Source organism: Zosterops lateralis (assembly GCF_965231275.1).
Source record: "Zosterops lateralis genome assembly, chromosome: 6".
NCBI lineage: Eukaryota > Metazoa > Chordata > Aves > Passeriformes > Zosteropidae > Zosterops > Zosterops lateralis.
In genome coordinates, this window is record NC_139761.1 from 48,248,713 (window position 1) to 48,268,737 (window position 20,025).

General features: G+C 42.1%; 1 protein-coding gene across 6 annotated transcripts in view; it reads right to left on the reverse strand.

Annotated features, from left to right (window-relative positions):
* The window catches only part of OSBPL5 (oxysterol binding protein like 5), a 175,043-nt gene that overhangs the window by 53,421 nt on the left and 101,597 nt on the right, over positions 1 to 20,025 (reverse strand). For 5 of the 6 annotated variants that reach the window (XM_083863481.1, XM_083863483.1, XM_083863484.1 and 2 more), the window contains exons 2-4: positions 9,014 to 9,170; positions 3,288 to 3,361; positions 2,167 to 2,229 (exon numbers count right to left, since the gene is read on the reverse strand). In XM_083863481.1, coding sequence (XP_083719607.1) covers positions 2,167 to 2,229; positions 3,288 to 3,361; positions 9,014 to 9,170 — 294 coding nt within the window. The remainder of the gene's footprint in view (positions 1 to 2,166; positions 2,230 to 3,287; positions 3,362 to 9,013; positions 9,171 to 20,025) is intronic. The other variant, XM_083863486.1, reaches the window with a different exon arrangement.

Consider the following 20,025-nt stretch of genomic DNA (forward strand, 5'->3'; position numbering starts at 1 on the left):
CTGCCCTCTAGCCAGAAGAATTAATAGGAAAGCACAGGAAAGAAAGAAAGAGAACATGCAGCACTCCATACTGCAGTAAAAGGTGCCTTGGAGGACTCTAACAGCATTAAATGAGGGGCAAAGCAAAAGAAAGCCACCTCCTGTCACTATCAGGTGTGTGCTAACTGTACTACCTGGTTGCAGAGACATGATTGATGCTTAGAGACAGTTTGATGATACTTTCACACCCCAACTATGGGCCCTCATCCCAGAAAACAAGGATAAAAGGCTCTAAAACAGACAGAAACTAATATAAGAAACAATCTGAAATAAGTAAGCCAATAGTTTTTCCTTTTGAAATAGGAGATGAAAGAGACTCCACTTAAAAAAATTAAATAGGAAAAAATGTGCTGCAGAAAGCTACCAACATAATATGGAGCTAAATTGTGCCTTATATATGTTCCAGTAAAATGTGGTTTAAGAAGCCACAGCTGAAATTACAAATATATATATATAGTGCCAAGAACCACACAAACACAATGAAAGCAAATGTTCCAGTATCAAATATTTGACTGTCTGTACAGACAGGACAACTGGGATGTATTCACACCTCAGAGAGAGCAGCCCACCCACGAGCACAGGGCAGTGTGGTTGCAGTCAAAAGTCTTCACAGCTCACAAGTTCACAGATATTTATAGGATTTTTATGCCACATTCTCTCTGTTAACTTGGGCAATCTGCAGCCTTCTCCTTCATGCAATGTGGATATGGCCTGGGTGAACGAAATGCAGAAATGTTTCCACCTCACTGATGAAGATGTGAAACAGAAACACAATTAATGTGGCTTGGCAATGCAGGGAATCCAAGGTAGAGTTGGGAATTTGAGGTTCCCCAAGCCCCAGTACTGGGATCAAATCACTTAACTGGCTTTCCTTTCCTTCTTATTACTGAGTGAAAGTAGTGAATGTGCAGTGGTACCTCAAAATAGCGGTGGTGAATGAAGATTTCCAACAAGGTTTTTCATATCCACTGTACCAAAAGAAGGACAAGTATCCATGGCACGGATCTGTGATCTATAACACTTACTTTTTAATCCATTAATTAAACCAGAACATCCTACAGTTCAGTCGCTAACATTATTCCCCCAACCTGCTATAAGGAATCTAAATATGATCCAATTAGGGCACACTTCTCCCCTTGGTTCAAGTAGGTGGAATCTATTTATTTTTAAACTGAAATAGTATGACAGATCCCTACTTACAGTTCTGAAAGCTGACAGTAAGGCTTTATTTTATGGCATTAGAGCAGAGTGGATGTGAAAAATTACATATTAAACAAACTGACCACCAGTTTGCCCGAATTTTTAAGCAACAAAACGTTTCACAATAAGGACTCCCTACTGTCATTGCAAAGCACGACAGAAGGCAAGTAACGTGGCTGGAGGAGAGCAAGGTACTGCACAGGTCCAGTGAGGTGGAAAGTCCCAGAATCAAACATCATGTGTCTAAGCAGAATATTCAGGCAGAAAAGGAACACCCAGGTCTGGCCCTTCCAGCAGCCAAAGCAAGTGCCTGCAACACTGCAAATGAGTAGGCAAGTTGAGGTTCAGCGTTTTGGTGTCACGTTTCTTTTTAGTCCTCCGGTGTTCTAGAGCAATTTTGACTATTGTAAAACCAAAAGCTTGGGTTAGTGAAAGCAAAGCTTGTGTCCAGGTGCAGAGCCCCATTTCTTTTGCTTCACAGATCTGATTGCAGTTGCTTTGTGCTGTGCATTTCCTCTTAACTCTTCTTAACAATTGTTCTTGGCACTGTCTAGGAGAGACCCACCAATGGCTCCCAGGTGCACATGAAGCATGGCAGAAATCAGAGTGGGCACCCAAATCTTCCATGGGTGCTTGTCCTTTCAAAAACATACCTGTAGGAGACTGAACAGCAAGGAAGACCCAGAGGCTGGGAAAACACAGCTGAGCCATGCTCTCACCCAGAAACCTCTCATAAATACACTCCTATTCCTGTGCTCATCCTGCATCTCAGAAATCAAACTCCCTTTTGGACAGCATTTCAGTGCTCTGGGCTGTCCTGTCCAAAGTCCTTCTTCTTTATATTCCTAAGTCATTGGAAATTCAACACCACTCCATGTAAGGCGTGCAAAACATCTAGCTTTAAAACACAGCCCTGGATGCAGTTACCTGGTCCTTGGGCTTCTCCACTGCCAGGATAAGTGGGAGGCTGATTTTCCTTGAGGAACCTGCCTGAAAAAGCAAAACCAAGATCGGTTTGCAGCTTGCCAGGTTCCAGCAATAGCAGAGGACATGTACCCAAGTCCTTGTTGCATACTCCCAAAGCTCCTCTCATCATCATCTCCCTGTGCTGACCTCTGCCAGGACATCCCAGCAGAACAACCTGCAAGCTCCAGGCAAGCACAGAGCAATGTACTGAAAGATCCAGAGATTATTTTCACATCTCACAAGGAATCACTTGTCTGCAGCTGCTTCTTTCATGCTATATTTTCATTTCAGCTGGTGCCACTTGCATTTTATAGCTTCATAGTTCAAAATAAATTTAGTTAAAAATTTATTAACTGGTCTTGCTTCTATTTCTAGTTACCCTCCAGAAACATGTTAGGGAGCTGCAGCCAAAAAAAGCTGTGCATGAATCTCAAAGCCAGATCTCATTTATAAGGCTGATTCCATTCTACAGGAAATCAAACCCTGGCACTCTGTAACTCTTGATCTAGAGGCAGGTTTTGAGCAGTGAGATCCAAAGACTTTGGATTCAGTTTTACCTCTCCTCTCTAATAGGCTGAATGGAAAAGTTGTGTTCAGGAAATGTTGATGAGTTTATCTTCCTCTCCTGTTACACCAACTCCCAGAGCTCTCTCCCAGGCTCTCCACTCACTGTTTCTGATGCTGAGCATTACACTAAATATTAACAGTTTTCTTTTGCAAAACAATTAAGATTTATGATTGCCTTGCTGATCAGGAACAGCAGCAGACACCTCTGCTGCTGACAAAAATCAACCTTTCAACCATCATTATTCATATCTAATTACACTGCCAAATGAGGCCCAAATAAACCAGGTTCTTCTGTGGTAGGTGAAATCAAGCCAGAGAAAAGTGCAGGCTTCCTTGTCATCCCAACCATGCAAAAACACTCATTTTCTTTTCCCTCAAAATATGCACACACAGTTCCTGCAGAAACAGAGGGAGAGGCTTTCTCAATGACTTAAAAAAAAAAGGGTAAGAATGATGAATAACATCTTGAGAAGGAATGAAAGCAAGAATGAGAATGTTTCCCTATCCTGAAGTACCTTGCTAATGAAGTTTGGAGTCTGTGGTGTCTCATCCTTCAGTGCCGATGGGCTGTTTCCTTCCACATCTTTTCCTGCAACAAAAAAATGTGATTCAAAACCAGCAAAATTCTGTGCAAAACCATGGCTCATCATGGCCTGAAAAGGGCTCCTGCTAATGTTACACAAGGGAAGTTATCATGAGCAACGGCAAGTACACCATGATACCAGAGAAGGGACCGTGTAGAATTTGAAATAGCCTAGACCTTCATGCTTGGATAACAGGACTACTCAAAAGTGAGGTCTCAAAACACCAGGGAAAACCAGAATGATGGTTGCAAAGTCCAGCAGTTGAAAGCTGGAAAAAAACAGAAATAAGGTTGCTAATGCATCCTTAATCAGCTCCCTTCTGTGTCTGCATTATGATGCAGTCTTTAATTACATTACCACAGTCTGTTCTTTCCTTACATACCCCATGCCTTGTTCAGTGCAAATAATAAATGCAATTCAGTTAATAAGCAGCTATTCAATCTTCCTTGGTAAGTAATCTGGCAACTATACATGGATGCACTTGATAGCACGCTTTGTTGGACAAATAATAACCCTGATACAAAATGTTACAGAAGACAGAAGAGTATCTAGGCATAATTAGTAAAACAAAATTAAAAACTCCTACACACTTGCAGGAGATCAATGACTTCTGACCAAGTTATTTGCTAAAATAAGAAATATTTTAAATTTATGAGCAGTAAGTGAGCACTATGACATTTTCCAATCATTGTAGAAATATATCATCACTACTCAAATATCCTAAACTTGCATACATTATATACTGGCATGAGTGTGTGTAGTCCTAGTCCAAGTAATAAAATGTAATGATAAACAGTGTTCTTTTGGCCAAATGTAATCATGGCCTTACAGTAAAAAAAAGCACAGAGCTTCTATTAAAAAAAAAAAAAAAAAAAAAAAAGACAACAAAAAAGAGAATCTGATGAGACTAGATTTTTAGTGCCAAGAGTCATTGTTAACCAATTACAATGTCATTTTCTTCTCAGAATCACTGGCAATCAGAGCTTCAGAATACAGGATGCAGTAAAGAACCACCAAGACAGTGAAACACAGTCCATTTGTAGCCCACTGCAAATACAGGAACTGTTGAAAATGTTTCTAATACTGTGTGAGCCAGCCTTGGAAACACCACCAAATCCAAAACCGGCAAGGGAAAACCCCAGTTCTCCTGAAGTCAGCAGAAGTTGTCACAGATGTGTCAGAACTGTAATTTCTCCTGGAATTATCAGAGCAGCCATTTAAGAAGCCAAGCACTGTTAGGAAAGTCGGCCACAGAAGCCCATGCTGCCACAGGAGGCCTGGGAGAAGAAGGCCAGGCACTGGTTGTGTGGGGGAGTGGAGTGGAGGAAGGACCATCCAGACATGCAGGAAAGTGATGCCACAACACAGGACCCTGATCTCAATCTACTTTCTTAGCTGTCACTCCTCCCCTGGAAACACTGAGTCCTAAATAATGCACTCAGAATCCTGATGTTTCTGGGCAGGAGAAAAAAAAATTCCCCAGTGGCCAGAGATTTGACAGAGCCTTTGTGCTCCCATGACAAGTGGGATGGCCATAAGCTCTGATGTGTATGGATTAGAACCTGGATCTCCGTACTTTTTTTATTCTCTCATGGCATTTTCATCTCTATAACTACCATTCTCCCTGAAAGAGGCAGAGAAGGATGGAAAAAACTCATAAAGCCATATAGCTGCTGCACTTGTTTCCCATGAAGAGTTTTTTCTGCACATGTATGGGAAAGTGGCATATGGTCTAAAACTTCAAGTAAAGTTAATAGGAATCAGCTACTGCCTGCTCCAAGGGAGTGGTGTCTATTAGCACAACAGAATTCACATCCATTCTTTATTATGTCTCATTTTTTAAAAAAAGCTTAACTCCAAGCTTGTAGCCATACAAAAAGCCTGGATGTGAGATATTTCTGCCTTCTTTCAGTAATGCAGTTAAAAGGATTTGCACCTGAACAATGAGATTTTCCCTGTTCTTGAGATTCTGGGCAATCCTGCTCACAGAGCATTATGGAAAGAAAAGGATGCAACTGTCCATTCTTATTGTATCATTTACAAGGCTTCATTAGGTATGTTCATGAAGCAACATCTACTAGTTTCTTATGCCAAATGCATTAAGTCTACTGGAAATTGTGAGGGGAAGGCTTTTTGTCAGAGGAGAGCTATCTTTGCTGTCTGTCTCAAGAAGCCCTGCTGTAGCCATGCAGAAGGAGAGGCCAGCTCTTGTTTGGAAAGAAACCTTCATAGGAACAATGTGGAAGTTTCTCAAAAACCCCTACACACAGTTAAGTGCACAGAAAGCCCAGAAGTGAGAGTCTCACCCCAAGCATGACAGATACAGCCACCTCAAGAAAATAAATAGGAAACCACAGAAAAGCATAAGAGGAGCTAAACATGAACTGGCTATAGAAGCTGAAACAGCTTATCTCCCTGATCAAGACAACACAATGCTCACTATAAAAAGAGAGATGAATCTTGCAATTTAAAGTGCTTGCTGCTACCAGGGCACACAAGGGTCCTCCATAAAGTAGCTCAAAAATTCTGCACCAAGTAACAAAAAATATTTTGGAAAGAGAAATCAGTGGTGCTTATAGAAACACCTTCACCACATTGTTAAGAAAACTGCCAACACTCCAGTCTTGTGGCTAGAGAGTAGAATTACTGATACTTTCTTTTTATCCATTATTGTCATGCCCAGGGGAAGTAAATATTTCATTTCTTTTAGGAACAGTAACCATTGCTTTTCTTTGGTTTTCTGCTGCGGATCAGTCCTACAGGTGCATTTGCCTTTCCCCTTTATAAAGAATAATACAGCAAGCGTGACTGGTAAACCACAAGAGGAAATACAAGCTCTGATGCGTGACAAAACTATCGCCAATAAAACCCATTTCTGCTGTAAATATCAGCCACATGACCCAGTGTGAACACCTGAAATGTAGTTCTGTGTATCCTTCACACAAAAAATCCCATATTCATGAAAGTGTATCTCTTAGGATGCAAATAAGCTAATCTAAATTTTTATTTAAAGACTCTTTGTGATCCTGCAGGCTAATCTAAAAGAGAGATACTGTAAAAATTCTTATACCAATACATTTCCTAGCCTCTGAAATAGAAAACAGAGAAAGGTTCTGTGTCCTCATGGCTAAGTGAAAGACAGACATGAACAAGGAACAAGAATTCATGTCTCTCACTTGTGAGGTCCCTATAAAAAGAAAATATCTTACTCAATTTTCTCTCAGTTACAAGAATCATTAGCACTTTTGTATGCAAGGAAAAGGCAAGAAGTCCTAAGTGTTATTTCAGATAGTGCCCTCTGCATTTCCCATATGTTTCCTTTAAAAAAAAGTTTTTTTCTCTTGCTGAACTGAATCTCCACAGTGTAACTCTCCTGAGGTGTAAAGTCTGTCACTCCGTTTTCTCTGAAACATTTACTTGAACATCTTCATTGTTGGAGGGCAAATCCTAGGTGATGTTGCAGTGAGACCTGCAGCTCCAGCCATATCACAACCCACTGAATTCCAGACAGGAAATCACTGGGCTTTGCTGCCCGCTGCAGCCACACAACACAATCAGCCCAGTGCTCACATAAAGGAAACATCCTGGGCTCAAGCAGCAAAACACTGACACTGGAAAAGCCTCAAGAACTGAAAGCTCATGCAAAAAAAACAGAGAAAAAAAGAGAACAGAGAAATATGGGATGCAGCTTATGGACACAGACCTGTGGCTTATCTGTGGTGATAGTAGTGTTGTTCAGAGGAACAGGAGAAGGTAGGGAGAGGCACACAAGGCTCAGGAAAACAAGGCAGAAGCAGCAGCAAAGAGGTGAAAGCAGAGCCTGCCATAGGAAATGGCAGCTAAACATGAAGGTCTTTCTTGCAGGAAATATGAGGAAAACAGAGACAAGGCAGTTCCATGGGGACAGGAAAAGAAATGAGTAAAAGAGGAATAGAGATAGAAAAAACCCTGGACTCCCTACAAGAAATCCCCTGACTGAAGCAGTAGATTCTGTTTGTTTAAAAGGGATACTCTCTCCTTTACAAATCCTTTAGCCTATGTTCTTCCTTTGCAATACTGAGGGCTACAGCCCTCACTGACACTGGTGCTGGTGGTTACCTGGGATAACTGTGCAGCAGAACAGAAGATCCATTGTGGCTCAAGGCACTTGCTCTGCTGAGCCCAGCAAAGGCTGCCAGCAGGGATTAAGGAGAAACAAGGTGATGGGGGAAGCTGAGGAAGAGAAAAATTCTTCCAGCCACCTCCTCTACACTGAAACCCTCAAATTTCCCTGGTGTCTCAAATATTACAGCACTGAAATACCACTGTGAGGGAGTCAGTAACTTTTTTAGCGCTGAAAATGCTGGTAAAAATTGTAGAAAGAAATGAGCAAACTCTAAGCCATGGCTCTCCATCACCTCAAAGCAAGGGGAAACAAATAGAGGCTGGAAAACCAGCCCTTCAGCTCCCTAGGATAGCAGAAGTGAGCTATTTATTTGCCACACATTCGTACAGACTGTACTTATGGGCAGTCAGCTGTTCAGAAGTCCCTCCAGGTTTGAAATGTACGAGATTTTAGGTGTCCCATTTTTAAATTGTTTTCAATTTGATTACTGAAAGGTTGTTGAAGCTTCCAGCAGCCTCAGTGACAGCCAGGATTAGTCAGCACAGCTGAAAATAGGCTTCCCACTGCCTTACAGCAGACACTCACAAACAAAATACCTGCAAAATTAGAGGCCCTTGAAAACTCTGCACTTAAAGACAATTAGCTCAGGAAACCCAGACCTGGCTCTGCACTACATCTGCAAAGCCCAGAGAGTCATGTCTGTTGGGTGCCAGATCTATATGACCACTGAAACCTTTTGACAGATGCTGTGTTCTCTCTCCAGATATCAGTGTTTTGAGACCTCCCAACGGTGCTGTGAGATTTGACTATTTAGCACTGACATGGCAGCTGCAGATGACAGCTCTAGAAACTTATGACTGCCCCCTAAAGCACTTGTTTACAGACTGGGATGGAAGCATTGTCTGCAGACTGCAATCAAGGGAAGACTTCAATGTTTACTGTGAGCAACAAATTCTGAAACAATAAAATGAGCTCTTTTTCCTTCAAGAAAGGTGCTAGGAAATTCAGAGCTAATATATATATATAGAATGCTTAAAGCCAATCTTCCATTTATTGCAACCTGTCAAGAATCCTGGTACTTGTAGTGCTTGTAGATATTTACAGAACATTAACCACAGAATTTTTTCTCTCGTAATATTTATCCTGGGCTCTAAATCTGAACAGGGAAATCTGCCATTAAACATCTGCAAACAGGGACAGTAAATTTTAAGCAATCCAATGCTTAGGGTGAAACACATAAAGTAACTTGAAGTGGATGTGCCTGAAAACATTATAGTAATTTTTTTAATGTAAGGCAATGCAGCATCCAAACACTTACAAAGCCCAGTTCTCATGCCCTCCATTCCCACTTAATGTCATGGCAATGAAAAATAACAGCATCATGGAAGTAGATCCAGTTTGGGATCCAGCACTATCTGTGTTGCGCCAGCTCCTCTCGCTTTCTCTTTCACATTCTTGTTTCTCTTTGTTTCCTGTCAGCATGCTAAAACATCTGCTTGCAGTCAGGCACCTGAGGCTGGCTGCTTTCTGCACTGACACAGCAGAAACCCACCTGGGCTGAGAGGGTAGATGTCGTTGTCGGCCCCGAAGAACAGGTTGCGTGTCAGCTTGCGGGGATCGACCTTCTGAGGGGTGGACGAGGCCGGACAGAGGGAGAACCTGCGACGGAGAAAGTTCTCCTCCTTCATGGCATGAGCTGTGGGGGTTTTCTGAAAATGAAAGATAGAGATTACAGTTAATTTCAAGACACAGGAAATCAAAGTTTTCACACCTAGGTGGCTCCGCTGCTTCAAAGCCATCTAATCCTCATGCAGGGTGCCAGATCTTTTTATAGAGCGCTAGAAGGTTATGCAGGGGGAAAAACCAAAACCAAACTGTATTAGTTTGAAGCTACAATTACTGATTTGCTGACTCTCAGTATTTGTCAATACTCTCAGTATTTCCCTGTAGGGAAGCAGGACACTGCTCCTCAGTGAACCCAGGCAGTATGACATCTTCCTGCCTACAAGGATCTAACAGAATAATAGCTACTCACTGGGTCCATTCAGTGCCTAACATTCAGTACACAGCGCCTCAAACTCTTTTTTTTCTTCTTTTTTTTTTTTTTTTTTTTTTTTTAAGGCTTTTGAGTCTCATAAATGCAAGTCCATTGGTGTCAGCAGAGTTACACCACCTCCACACAAATCAACATTAATCTGAGCTGGGTGGAGGAAGACCAGCTGCACTGGCTGCAGGGAACAGCAAGAGATCACACCACTCAGTCCCATCCTTATTTCCTATTACAGCACAGATAAATGATTTTGGTTTCTTTAAAATGGCATTAAGATCGGCCTTGCAGTTCGATCAGTAAGATAACCATTACTGCTCTGTGAGGGTAAAGACCAGCATTTGTGTACCCAAAAGCCTCCCTGCATCCCTGTACTGGTGGTACTTTGCTCTTTACCATGCTTGGCTAACACATTAGACTATCCTGGCTGGAATTAAAGGAGTTTTTTATACCCATCCAACAAGCAGCTCTTTCTTACCCTTTACAAACAGATATTATGACTGTCTCCTTCTTGAGTTACAGGCTTTATTCTCTCCCCATGTGCATTCAGAGGCAGGGCTCTGGATAGCAGTAAGAAATGTTAACCCAGCCTTTGGGTGGGCATCCATCACAGAAGGTCTGCTGCTTCTCTTGGGGACTGAGGAAAGGAAAACCCTTTAAGGATTGTACATATTTCCTGAAAAGCATCTCCAAGTTTTCCCATCTCTTTTAGGCTACTGGGAAAATGAAGAAAAGGTTGCCCAGAGTCACAGAGCAGTTTTGAAGGGCAGGACCAACATGCTCCTAAGTGACCCTTACGGCACAGGTGGGAAATGGGCTGATAACAGGCTAGAAGACCCTGCCCTTACCTTCCTGCTCCCAGGACAACCCCTGTGTTTATGCTGCCCAAATGCCCCAATTTCATGGGGAACCTTCAACAGCCTCTTAGAGCTCAGCCTTCACAGCCAAGACACCACATGAGGGGATGTCATGAATGCATCCCAAGTATGAGGAACTCTCCTCCTGTGTTTTATCTGGGCTCTGTCCTCCACCTGCCCTGCCCATCCCTGCAGATGACAGGCCCAATGTTTCAGGTTTTGCAACTTAAAAAAATTTATTTGCTCAGCAGGCTGCATCAGCTTTATAAACTAGCTGTTGTGCAGAAGGCAAGACAGAATCTGCTCCTTCTTTCCTGCAAGAGAAAGGTCTAAACTAGGCTGGACTCCAGTAATGGGCATGAGTTACCAGAACCACTTTGAGCAGCAGGTCTTTCTCAACCCAGCCCAGCATGGGATGTGTGAGACATCGGGGTCTGTAACATCCAACAACAGGCTAATGGGTAGCAGGTGGCGCTAGCCCAAAATTGGGAGTCCCCTGGGATTCACAGCTGCCATTTGACAGGGATGTGTGTCCCCTTTTGGGCCTGCAGCATCCATGGAAGATGAAACAAGGTCTGTGCAGGGGTTGCTGAGAACTCCAAAAGCCTCGTTTGTCAGTATAGCCCCCACCATGAAGTGGTGTAAGACAGCACACACTCAGCAGCAGAACTTCACTGCAACCCCTTTACACAGCTCTTGGTGAAAGCCTTTGTGTTTGAGCTCCAGGACATGCCCACTGTATGGGGCCGCCACGGGCCCAGCCTTCACCTGGCACCTCATGCACAGCCATGTTTCAGGCTGATGACATGTGATGGAAGCCAGGTGAAATTTATGCCTTGAGTTTCAGCTTTCATGTTTTTCAGATTCTGTGCTGCCCAGGGCTGTGGTTCTGAGCCTCATAGTAAGTGCAAGTAAGCTCTCTTCACAGAGTAGGTAGACAAAACAAGTCTACCTTTCCTGCTGAAGACCAAGGACAACTTTCAGCCCCAAAAGCATAAACAACAATGGACTGAAGGGTGGAACAAGAAGGATGGGACCTCACAACCTGAAGCTGGAATTGGACAATTAAACCCCAATATGAAAATGGACCTGAAATTATAAAAATGTAGCACTTCATGGCAAGTGGCCCATTTTCTGACCATTCTTAGTCCACCCTGGGTGTAGCCCTGGTCAGGCTCTTGTCCTGCCCAAGGTGTACCCTAAAGGCCTTTCAATAAATACCTATTTTATCTTCTAGCTCTGTCCAGTCTCTGTTTCATATCAGCCTTCCCAAGGCATCAAAACGAAGTGGCTGCAGCTTCCCACTTGCTGCTGCTCTGCCTCCTGTCAATTCCACTGCCCAGGAAACCACTCTGCAAACATTTCCAGGCTCAAAACGTCCCCAGGTTCCCACTGTGGCCAACAGCATCTCCGAGGCAGCAGGTAACATAGCTAACTTAGCAATGTAAATAAACCTCTGTTTGCTTAGAAACTCTTGACTGCATACTGCTGGGTGGGGAGAAGATGCAAAACTTAACTGCTAACTTTAGAAAAAGAAAGGAGAGAGAGAAGGAAAACACAGCCAGCTATGTATCTGAAAAGCAAAGTATTTAAAAATAATCCAGGTCTAAATAGCTGGGTTTGGAATGCTAACAGGGAGCTATTTTTTGTCCTCGTTCCCAGAAAGGCAGTCTCAATTCTCTACCTCTAGAACTGCTGGTAAGTGGCTTGGAACAAAAGCAGATGAGTGGGATTTTTTTCCCAAAAAGCAGGGACCTGGCGAGGCTGTGCCAGTCATTCAGGAAGGCGTTCAGAAACCCCAGGCCCACCCAGTAGAAGCAGGCTGGAGAACAGGTTACAAACATAAAACATCCGTCCATCCGTCCATCCATCCATCCATCCATCCATCCATCCATCCATCCATCCATCCATCAGCTCTTATGCCCTGACAGGGCAACAGAAAGGCTGTGTCCATCATCATTTTGTCTCAGCAATACCATGAGCTGTGTCAGTGAAGAATTGCCAGCCACCTCACACTGATGTCAGCAGCAAAACCCCAAAACACAATTTCTTTCAACTGTTGCTCAATTTACTATGCAGAGAGACTGATACACTGATGTTTTGCTCACTTACTATTTCACACTATTTAACCACAGGATAATAGTCAGAATTGCTGTGCTGATGCTCTCTCATTCTCACAGTTATGCCTTGTTCAACTGAGAACAGCCAGTAACAAAGGAAAAAGACTTTTCTGAGGTCTGGCTCTTCTCTTACATATCTTCATACAAACTCGTGGCAGCAGCTCATCTCCTTTTGACCACACAGATCAATTTGAGTAAGTTCCTCTTAACTGGTGGGTTTTGGCACAAGACCCCCAGTGACTGAAGCTGTCTGAGAAGCAGCAGCAGAGACATGTCTGTCAGTCACACACACACAACCACACAACACACCACGCCACCAGCATGGTATTTTCTGGCTTGTTTTTCAAAGGTATCTACATAAGATACATTTGACCCTCACCCGGACAGGCTCTTGTGTAGCACAAAATCACATCCTTTTGTATTTTGGGTTTTCTTAATATATCACACACTTTTTTCCTTGTCTGGAGAAAATGTAGTTCAGGTTATTAAGATTCTACAATAAACCTGAAACGTTTGGTTTCCAGAAGATATCACCGTGTGTTTCTGCATCTGTATCTACCGTATTTCATCCTCCCTCCCAACCCCTTTTGTACCATTTGAAAAAGTCATGGACTTCCAGCAGACATTAGAAAACTTGAAAATATTTTTCTTGAAACAAGTATTTTTTCTTAAATTTCTTAAGTTTTTTAAAAGTTGTATCTTCTTAAAAGATCAATGGCATAAAGAAAGGAGGGGAACTGTAAAAGCTGTCCTCTGAACACAGCTATTACCAAATATCAGTGAATCCAACATAAGCCACAAATCCATAAAAAATTGAGGCCTCATTAGCTCACTTACTCAGAAAACTACTTCTTATATCTGTCCAGAAAGGTCTGCCTGCCCAAGTTGGCTTCAAATAATATAAAGCTCATGAGAGCTGTAGGGGAAAATGAACAGTAGATGCCCGGGACAATTTTCCAAAGGGATGTAACAGGAAAGTGGGAGGTGTGTTCATTGCCTTTCACAAAAGGACACTTTAGACACCTCAACAATCCAGAAAACATACAAAAAGTTAATGTTGATGAAGTATCTGGTAAGAAATAAGCAACAATAGAAGATGGGCTTCTAGAAATGAGTAATTTAGAGCCTCAAATCTTCCATGGCTGATTTGAAGACAACACTGCTGTTCTGAAAACCAAATCTACTTCTAAATCAGTATTTTAGAGAGTGCTTCAGGATATGGCAGAAGCTGCAGGGAAATCAGTTCTGTGGGGGCTCGCAGAATAGAGAGAAGGTAAAAATCAAAATCAGGCCAGAATTGCAGAAGGCCAAAAATTGCCATTCTGTCTCCAAACCACTTATGTAACACAAGGCAAGAAATGTCACCCACTGCTACAGCATTCCCTCCAAATCCAGCAGATGAGATGAAGAGCTGCCTTAGAAAGACAATGTCTTTATTTGAAGATGCCAACTAGTGCAGAATCCATACACTCAGGAAAATAATCTCGTAATGAAAAACCTTCATTCTAGCTCCTGCATGAATTTACCTGGTTGTTAGTCTTGGTAGATTTAAGTGCCCTGAAATTTGCAGCTCAGGTAATTTCTGTCCTTCCATTCAGTGCTCTTGATCATAAAAATGAAGGAAAGGTATTACAGAGAATATTGATAGAGCCACTAAACACGGTACTTTTCAGGATTGCTCCTTTTGTGTTGGCAGCTCTCTAAGCAATAATGGGCTATTAAATATGAGCTTAAAAAGGAATAAATAATTCAGCAGGAAGAAATAAATTTCTTACTAACCCTGTCTCTGAGACCTCTTTATCTTTTAAAAATGCAAAAACCCCCATGAAGCACAGGACAAATGAAAGTAGTGAACTTAATGGGGTGCAACAGCACAATGGGACTTTCTCTCCCAGGTGGCTTCAGGAAAAGAGCAATGTGACAAGAATAAAGGTTACTTTATCAGCAAACCTCGTGGCTGCTATTAAAGCAAATGGGAACTGCCAGTGCTCTCCTCTTCTGAGACTGGACCCATTTTGGATGAAGGCAGTGACTAAAACACTTCAAGATCATAACTGTTGGTGCAGAGATGCCTTTCACACACACTTGTTCTGCATCCTGGGCCTTCTGTGCTTGCTGGGAAGATAGTGGAAGCTTTCAGCATCAGGCTTGAAGTTTCTGGGAAAGGCATTTTTCTGGCTCCTTCTTTAAATTTTCAAAGTTCCTGATGTATAATTACCACACGCTGAACACTGTGGATATTATGTTGTCCGTACCCTCTGCAAATTTGTGGGTAGGTTGGTTTGCTTACTCTCATTTCCAGCATTTTAAAATAGATTGGAAATATGTACTTCTCTATAAATAGTTAATTAGGGGTTTTATATAGTCATGAAGGCTGTGCTAGTTAGAGGGGGCTCTTAATTTATTCAAAGCTTGTTTCCAACAACCTTCTCTTTCTGGTCACTAAGTATTTCCCAGAAATTAAATTAAATTGTATTTTGTATTCAAAGCAGTCTTTCCTTCCAAAACCCGCATCAATAGGGAAAATTAGATCTAAAGATACTGACATTTCCTGATCCAATTAACCCTGAGGAGGTAAAAATTTCATGAGAAGGCAATTTGTTAACAGATACATTTCTAGTGATTACAGTTCTAAGTATTCAGAAGCAAAAACAGCAGCAGAGATCCTCAATAAGGGTAAATTATTAGTTCAGTGGTGTGCTGGTGATTTACAACAGCTGAAGAACCACAATCAATTCAGGAAGTCTGTGAAATCTGTTTTTGAAAGCTATTCTCAAAAATGCCTATTAATAAGATAGATAATTGGGCAACCAACCCTCTACTAACAGCTAAATAAAACCTGCTACAGTGAAAAGTGACTGTGCAGGCAATGTTTTTCTCTACCTAATTCATGTTTGTTGATTAGAGAAATGGCAAAACACACATATTGCAGCTGACACAGAATGTCTTGGGCTCTTGGGCTGTTAGTTGGAACCTGAAGCAATGGAGCTTCAGGGCAGGTGTCAGCTATTCTCTATTCCCTTCATTATTTAGGGTCAACTATTTCTCTGCGGTGCAGGCAAGGGGATCCTTCCTCACCAATGGTACTGTAGGACTGCTCTGATTTTATGCACTGCCATATCCTCTGCTGCATGCCACACTACTCAGCTTGACAATCAGCCCAGGCTGGAAAATCAAGTAACATGGGTTGCTGAAGACACCCATCTGCAACAAAGGGGTGGGCTTTGTTAAGATTATATGCAACAGATTTCTCTCAGCTGCTTTGGCAAGCTCAGGAGCATGGCTGGTTTGTCCCTACAATTTAACTCAAAGCTCACATGTCCTGCAGAGTCCTTAGAGCTGCCTCCCTTGTGCTGTTTTTGAGGAAGTTGCCTGCCACTGCCACCCCAGCAATCTGCCCTTGCTTTCTCTGAAAACAGAACAACCTCCTTTTATCACCTCCTGCCCCTTTCCTTGCCTTTTCCTGCACTGGGCAGTGAAATTCACGCAGTAATCAGGAGACAAAACTATTTCCTCCCTTAATTCTCTGTAAGACGTCTTGATTAATGTTTTCTTTGTATACACCAGGACATTTCCAGCTTCAGGCACACCAGCAGCTCTCAGATGCATAATCTTCTTAAAACTAATCTCTCTCTATGGTGAGCATTATGTACAAAGACTACAAACAGAACAACTGCAGGCAAAACCAGGCCCTGAATGCCTACACTGAGAAAAAAAAATATCCCAGGTCGTTCCTCCTGGGGATCCCTATCTAACACAGGACTCAGAAATTTCAAGGTAGGGTCACACAGGGCAGAACATTTTTATTGGACATGTGGGAAAACTTCAGAATCATCTGTGAGCAAACACCAGCCCATCACTAAAGCCATGTTGTGTTTGGGAAAGGGATCACTGCAACCTTACGGCTTAGAAAAGGGCACCACTACATACACAATCCTTGCTTTGCTTTTTTTTTCTTGAAACAGTTGCAACTGTCTCAGTAAACATTGTACTGGCGATTTCTTCCAGCTAAGAATATCGAGTGGGTCGCTGAAATGAATGCTTAATGATTTTTACATCCACCTCCTCTGCCCTTTAAACTGTAAATTGATTGTTATGCAAAGGCTATTAATTTAACAAAGCATATTAAATTTCCCACTAGCACTGAGGAGCTTCTCCTGACTTAGCATTTCACTGGTCTTTCCCCTTGTTAACTGCATAGATCATACCTCACTTGCTGTAATTACAACTAGAACATCGACATTAATTATTTCCTTGGTAATGGCAGGTGCATGCAGAATTGAATGTCTAACCCACACTACCAGAAGGATGAGAAAGTCTGCAGCATTCAGGGAAAAATAGGAGTGAGAACCATTCCTGCAGATCTTTTTATCTCAGTCCCTCACTTTATTTTCAGTAAATCATGCTTTGCATAATCTCCTCTAGCCCCCAGTTCCTGAAGGCATCTCAATTCAATATAGCTCATGCAAAATTATTTTCTTGAAGCATCAATGTATGCAGGAAGGTGAGGTGCTTGCTTGGAATCCTCTTCAGCCCTTTAATCCCATGTTCTAATATTTTCAGTTGAAGAGATAAATCACACCTGTTAGTATACGCCAACCTTATCCATCTTATTGAACTTATATTTAAAGCTTGCCATTATTTGTTACTGATATCTCTCATCAGCATTCTTTTAAGCAGCGAAAGAAAGTCAAAACTCAGATTAGCAAAGACTCCCCACCAAAATATAATGTACAGCCAAGCATGTGTGCAGCATATAGAAGAAATGTGCCATCACAGATCACAACTTATATCCTAATGCAGTATCATTTTCATAACAAACTAGCCAAGAAATTCCAGTAAGGCTCCACTTTGAGACAAACTCAGGAAAACAGATCTCTGTCTCTAAATTTCTGTTCATCTGGAAATACTCCCTACATCTTTAATTGAAAGTTTCCCAGAGATGACACAAGCATTCCCAGCTGCTTCTCAGCAGTGAACTCAGGAGGCTCTTGAAGATACAGTTAACACAAAATCAAGATATAAGCACAACTTGGGGACATACACACAAATTACCCTTGAACTAGGTAGCTGGAGTAGGGCTACAAGGAAGGCATGCAAGGCAGGCTAGAAATGATATTTGAGAAATCAAACAAGTACCACATGGCCAGTTCATCCTGAAATCTATGCTGGTGTCTGCTACATATTTAAACTTGTTCAGGTAAGCAGATACAAGCCACCACCACACCTCACTTGCAGTACAGATGACCCTTGAATCCCTGCTGCTTATGCTGGAAGTGTGGGCACAGCTCCTGGGCAGCACACAGCAGTTTGGCAGTCCATATCCAGGCCAAAAGGAAAGATTCCCTTTGACTTCCATGGGGACAAGGCTAAAAAACAGTGTTAAATGCTTTGAACTAGTTAAGGAAATAAGCATTCACTTATTAATTTCAGTATAAATTATTTTAGGCCCAAAGATGAAAGTACATATAACTAAAAGCTCCCCATCTCAAAAGCAGATTCAAAGTGCTCTGCTTCCTTTTTGTTGTGGTTATTGATATTGACAGCTCATTTACCAGAGAGTTTTCATTTGAGGCCAGCTGTGAACACAACATCTGCAAGCCCAGACTTTTCAGGGAGCAAGTCTCTGAGTCCCATGAACCATATTAATGAATTACATAATGGTAAACCACATCCACCTTTGACTTTCCAGCTTTCCAATGATTATCTGTAACTCACACTCACATGTTGCTTGAGGAATGGCTATCCCACATCCCCCCCCATGCCCTGAAGTTTTATGTGTGCTGTTAGCAATACCCTCCAAAGACCTCCCACATAATCCTTTTAAACTGTAGCTGAATATCTAAGATAATAGCTTTCTAATAACCCATTTTTTCTAGAGCTACCTCAGGGGTGAGAGACCTCAGGCTGTGGTAAGGGCCACCCTGATGGATTCACCACAACAGGCTTTGGGAAGAGGGATGTGCCATAGGACCTGCCATCCCCACTCCTGCTGACAGGATTTGGGATAAACTCAGGGCAGTGAGATATGGTATCAGGTACACAGAAACATAAGACAGAAACTCAGTTGCTTTAGCTAAAGCTATTGGAGATTTAAAGCCATGACAAGAACACTTTGCTTTGGACAGGGGCACAGTTACATCATTTGCAAGCAGGCCACATCTTCAAGGTCAGTTCTTGCCTTGATAATTTTCTTTGGAAAGAACATATTAAAGAGCATCATTCCAGCCTCATCCTGCTACCTAAATCACATAATGAGAGCATATTCCCCTTTAATGGAAGGATCCTACTTTTAATGACATTTTCAAAAAACCCAGATGACTGCAAGCCTCACTGATGCCTTTCTATGATATCCACCTCAGCCTGTATACAATTAAGTCTAGAAAAGATTGTGCCTTGGGGCTACATTTCTACCACACAATTACTAGGAAATACCAAGCTAATTTGAAGACCTGCTTTCATGCTTGAGAGGGTCCTTCTGACATTATTCCCTTGTTTGTGAAATATTGCCCCCTTGTAACAAAGCAAACCAGAATCAATTTCTATCTCAAGTCAGTTGAGTCATTCCCAGGCTTGGGCTCCAATAGGAACTTTGACACAGCAGTAAGGCAAAGGTAATGGCAGGAAAGGATGTTTACAGACCATCTTACAAGACAGAAAACAAGTGCTGTTCAATACCACAAAAATTCAGTTCCAGATTATGCCATGAACATTCACTGTTCCAAAGAATTTTAGATTAGAAGTGTAATTCTACCCTGACATCTTGTATGAACACAAACTGTATTTCCACCCAATGGCTCTGACTCCAAGCCTACTAAATTATAGCTGACCTTGCTCACCCACTTTACCTGAAGAACAGGTAAATGATGGGGAAATGACCATATCCCATGGGGCTCCAATCATGTGGAATTTTCGACTCCTCTATTTTCTTGTTTCTCCTATCAAATTCAGACAGGATCTGTAAATCTCAGGGGCCTTCACAAGGAGGGCTGAATAAACATGACCAAATGAATTTTAAGGAAGTGCATCTATTTTTGAAGAGATCCTTATATGCCCCTGTTCAGCTTTTCAGACTTTTGGGCACTGTAGTATACCAAGATCTGTTGTACAGCAGTTTAAATTTAGAATTAGAATCCACCTATACTTCCTTTGACATAGCCACTCTCCCTGAAATTCTACAGGAAATTAATATACTGAGTATCTTTGCATAAACTTCACTATTTCTCAGAGACGAGAGCATCCAGCTTTTCCTTCAACCATAGTTAAAAGACAGTCCTGCAGTTATTTTGGTCCTAGATTTTTAATTAAAAATCTCTGCAGGAGGAGGGGAACTAAACAACTCACAAAGAGCACGCAGGGTGGGATTTATGCTGTGTTAAATGAGCCCAAAGGACTCAAACCGTGCAAAGGCTGATGGAGTTTGCATGAAGAAATCCACTCTCAGCCTCCGTTCTCAAGATGAAAACCTTTCTGTGCCTACCCCAGTCCCTCTTCCTCTCCCAGTTTACCTCACACAGTCAAAACAAGCACACAGGATAAA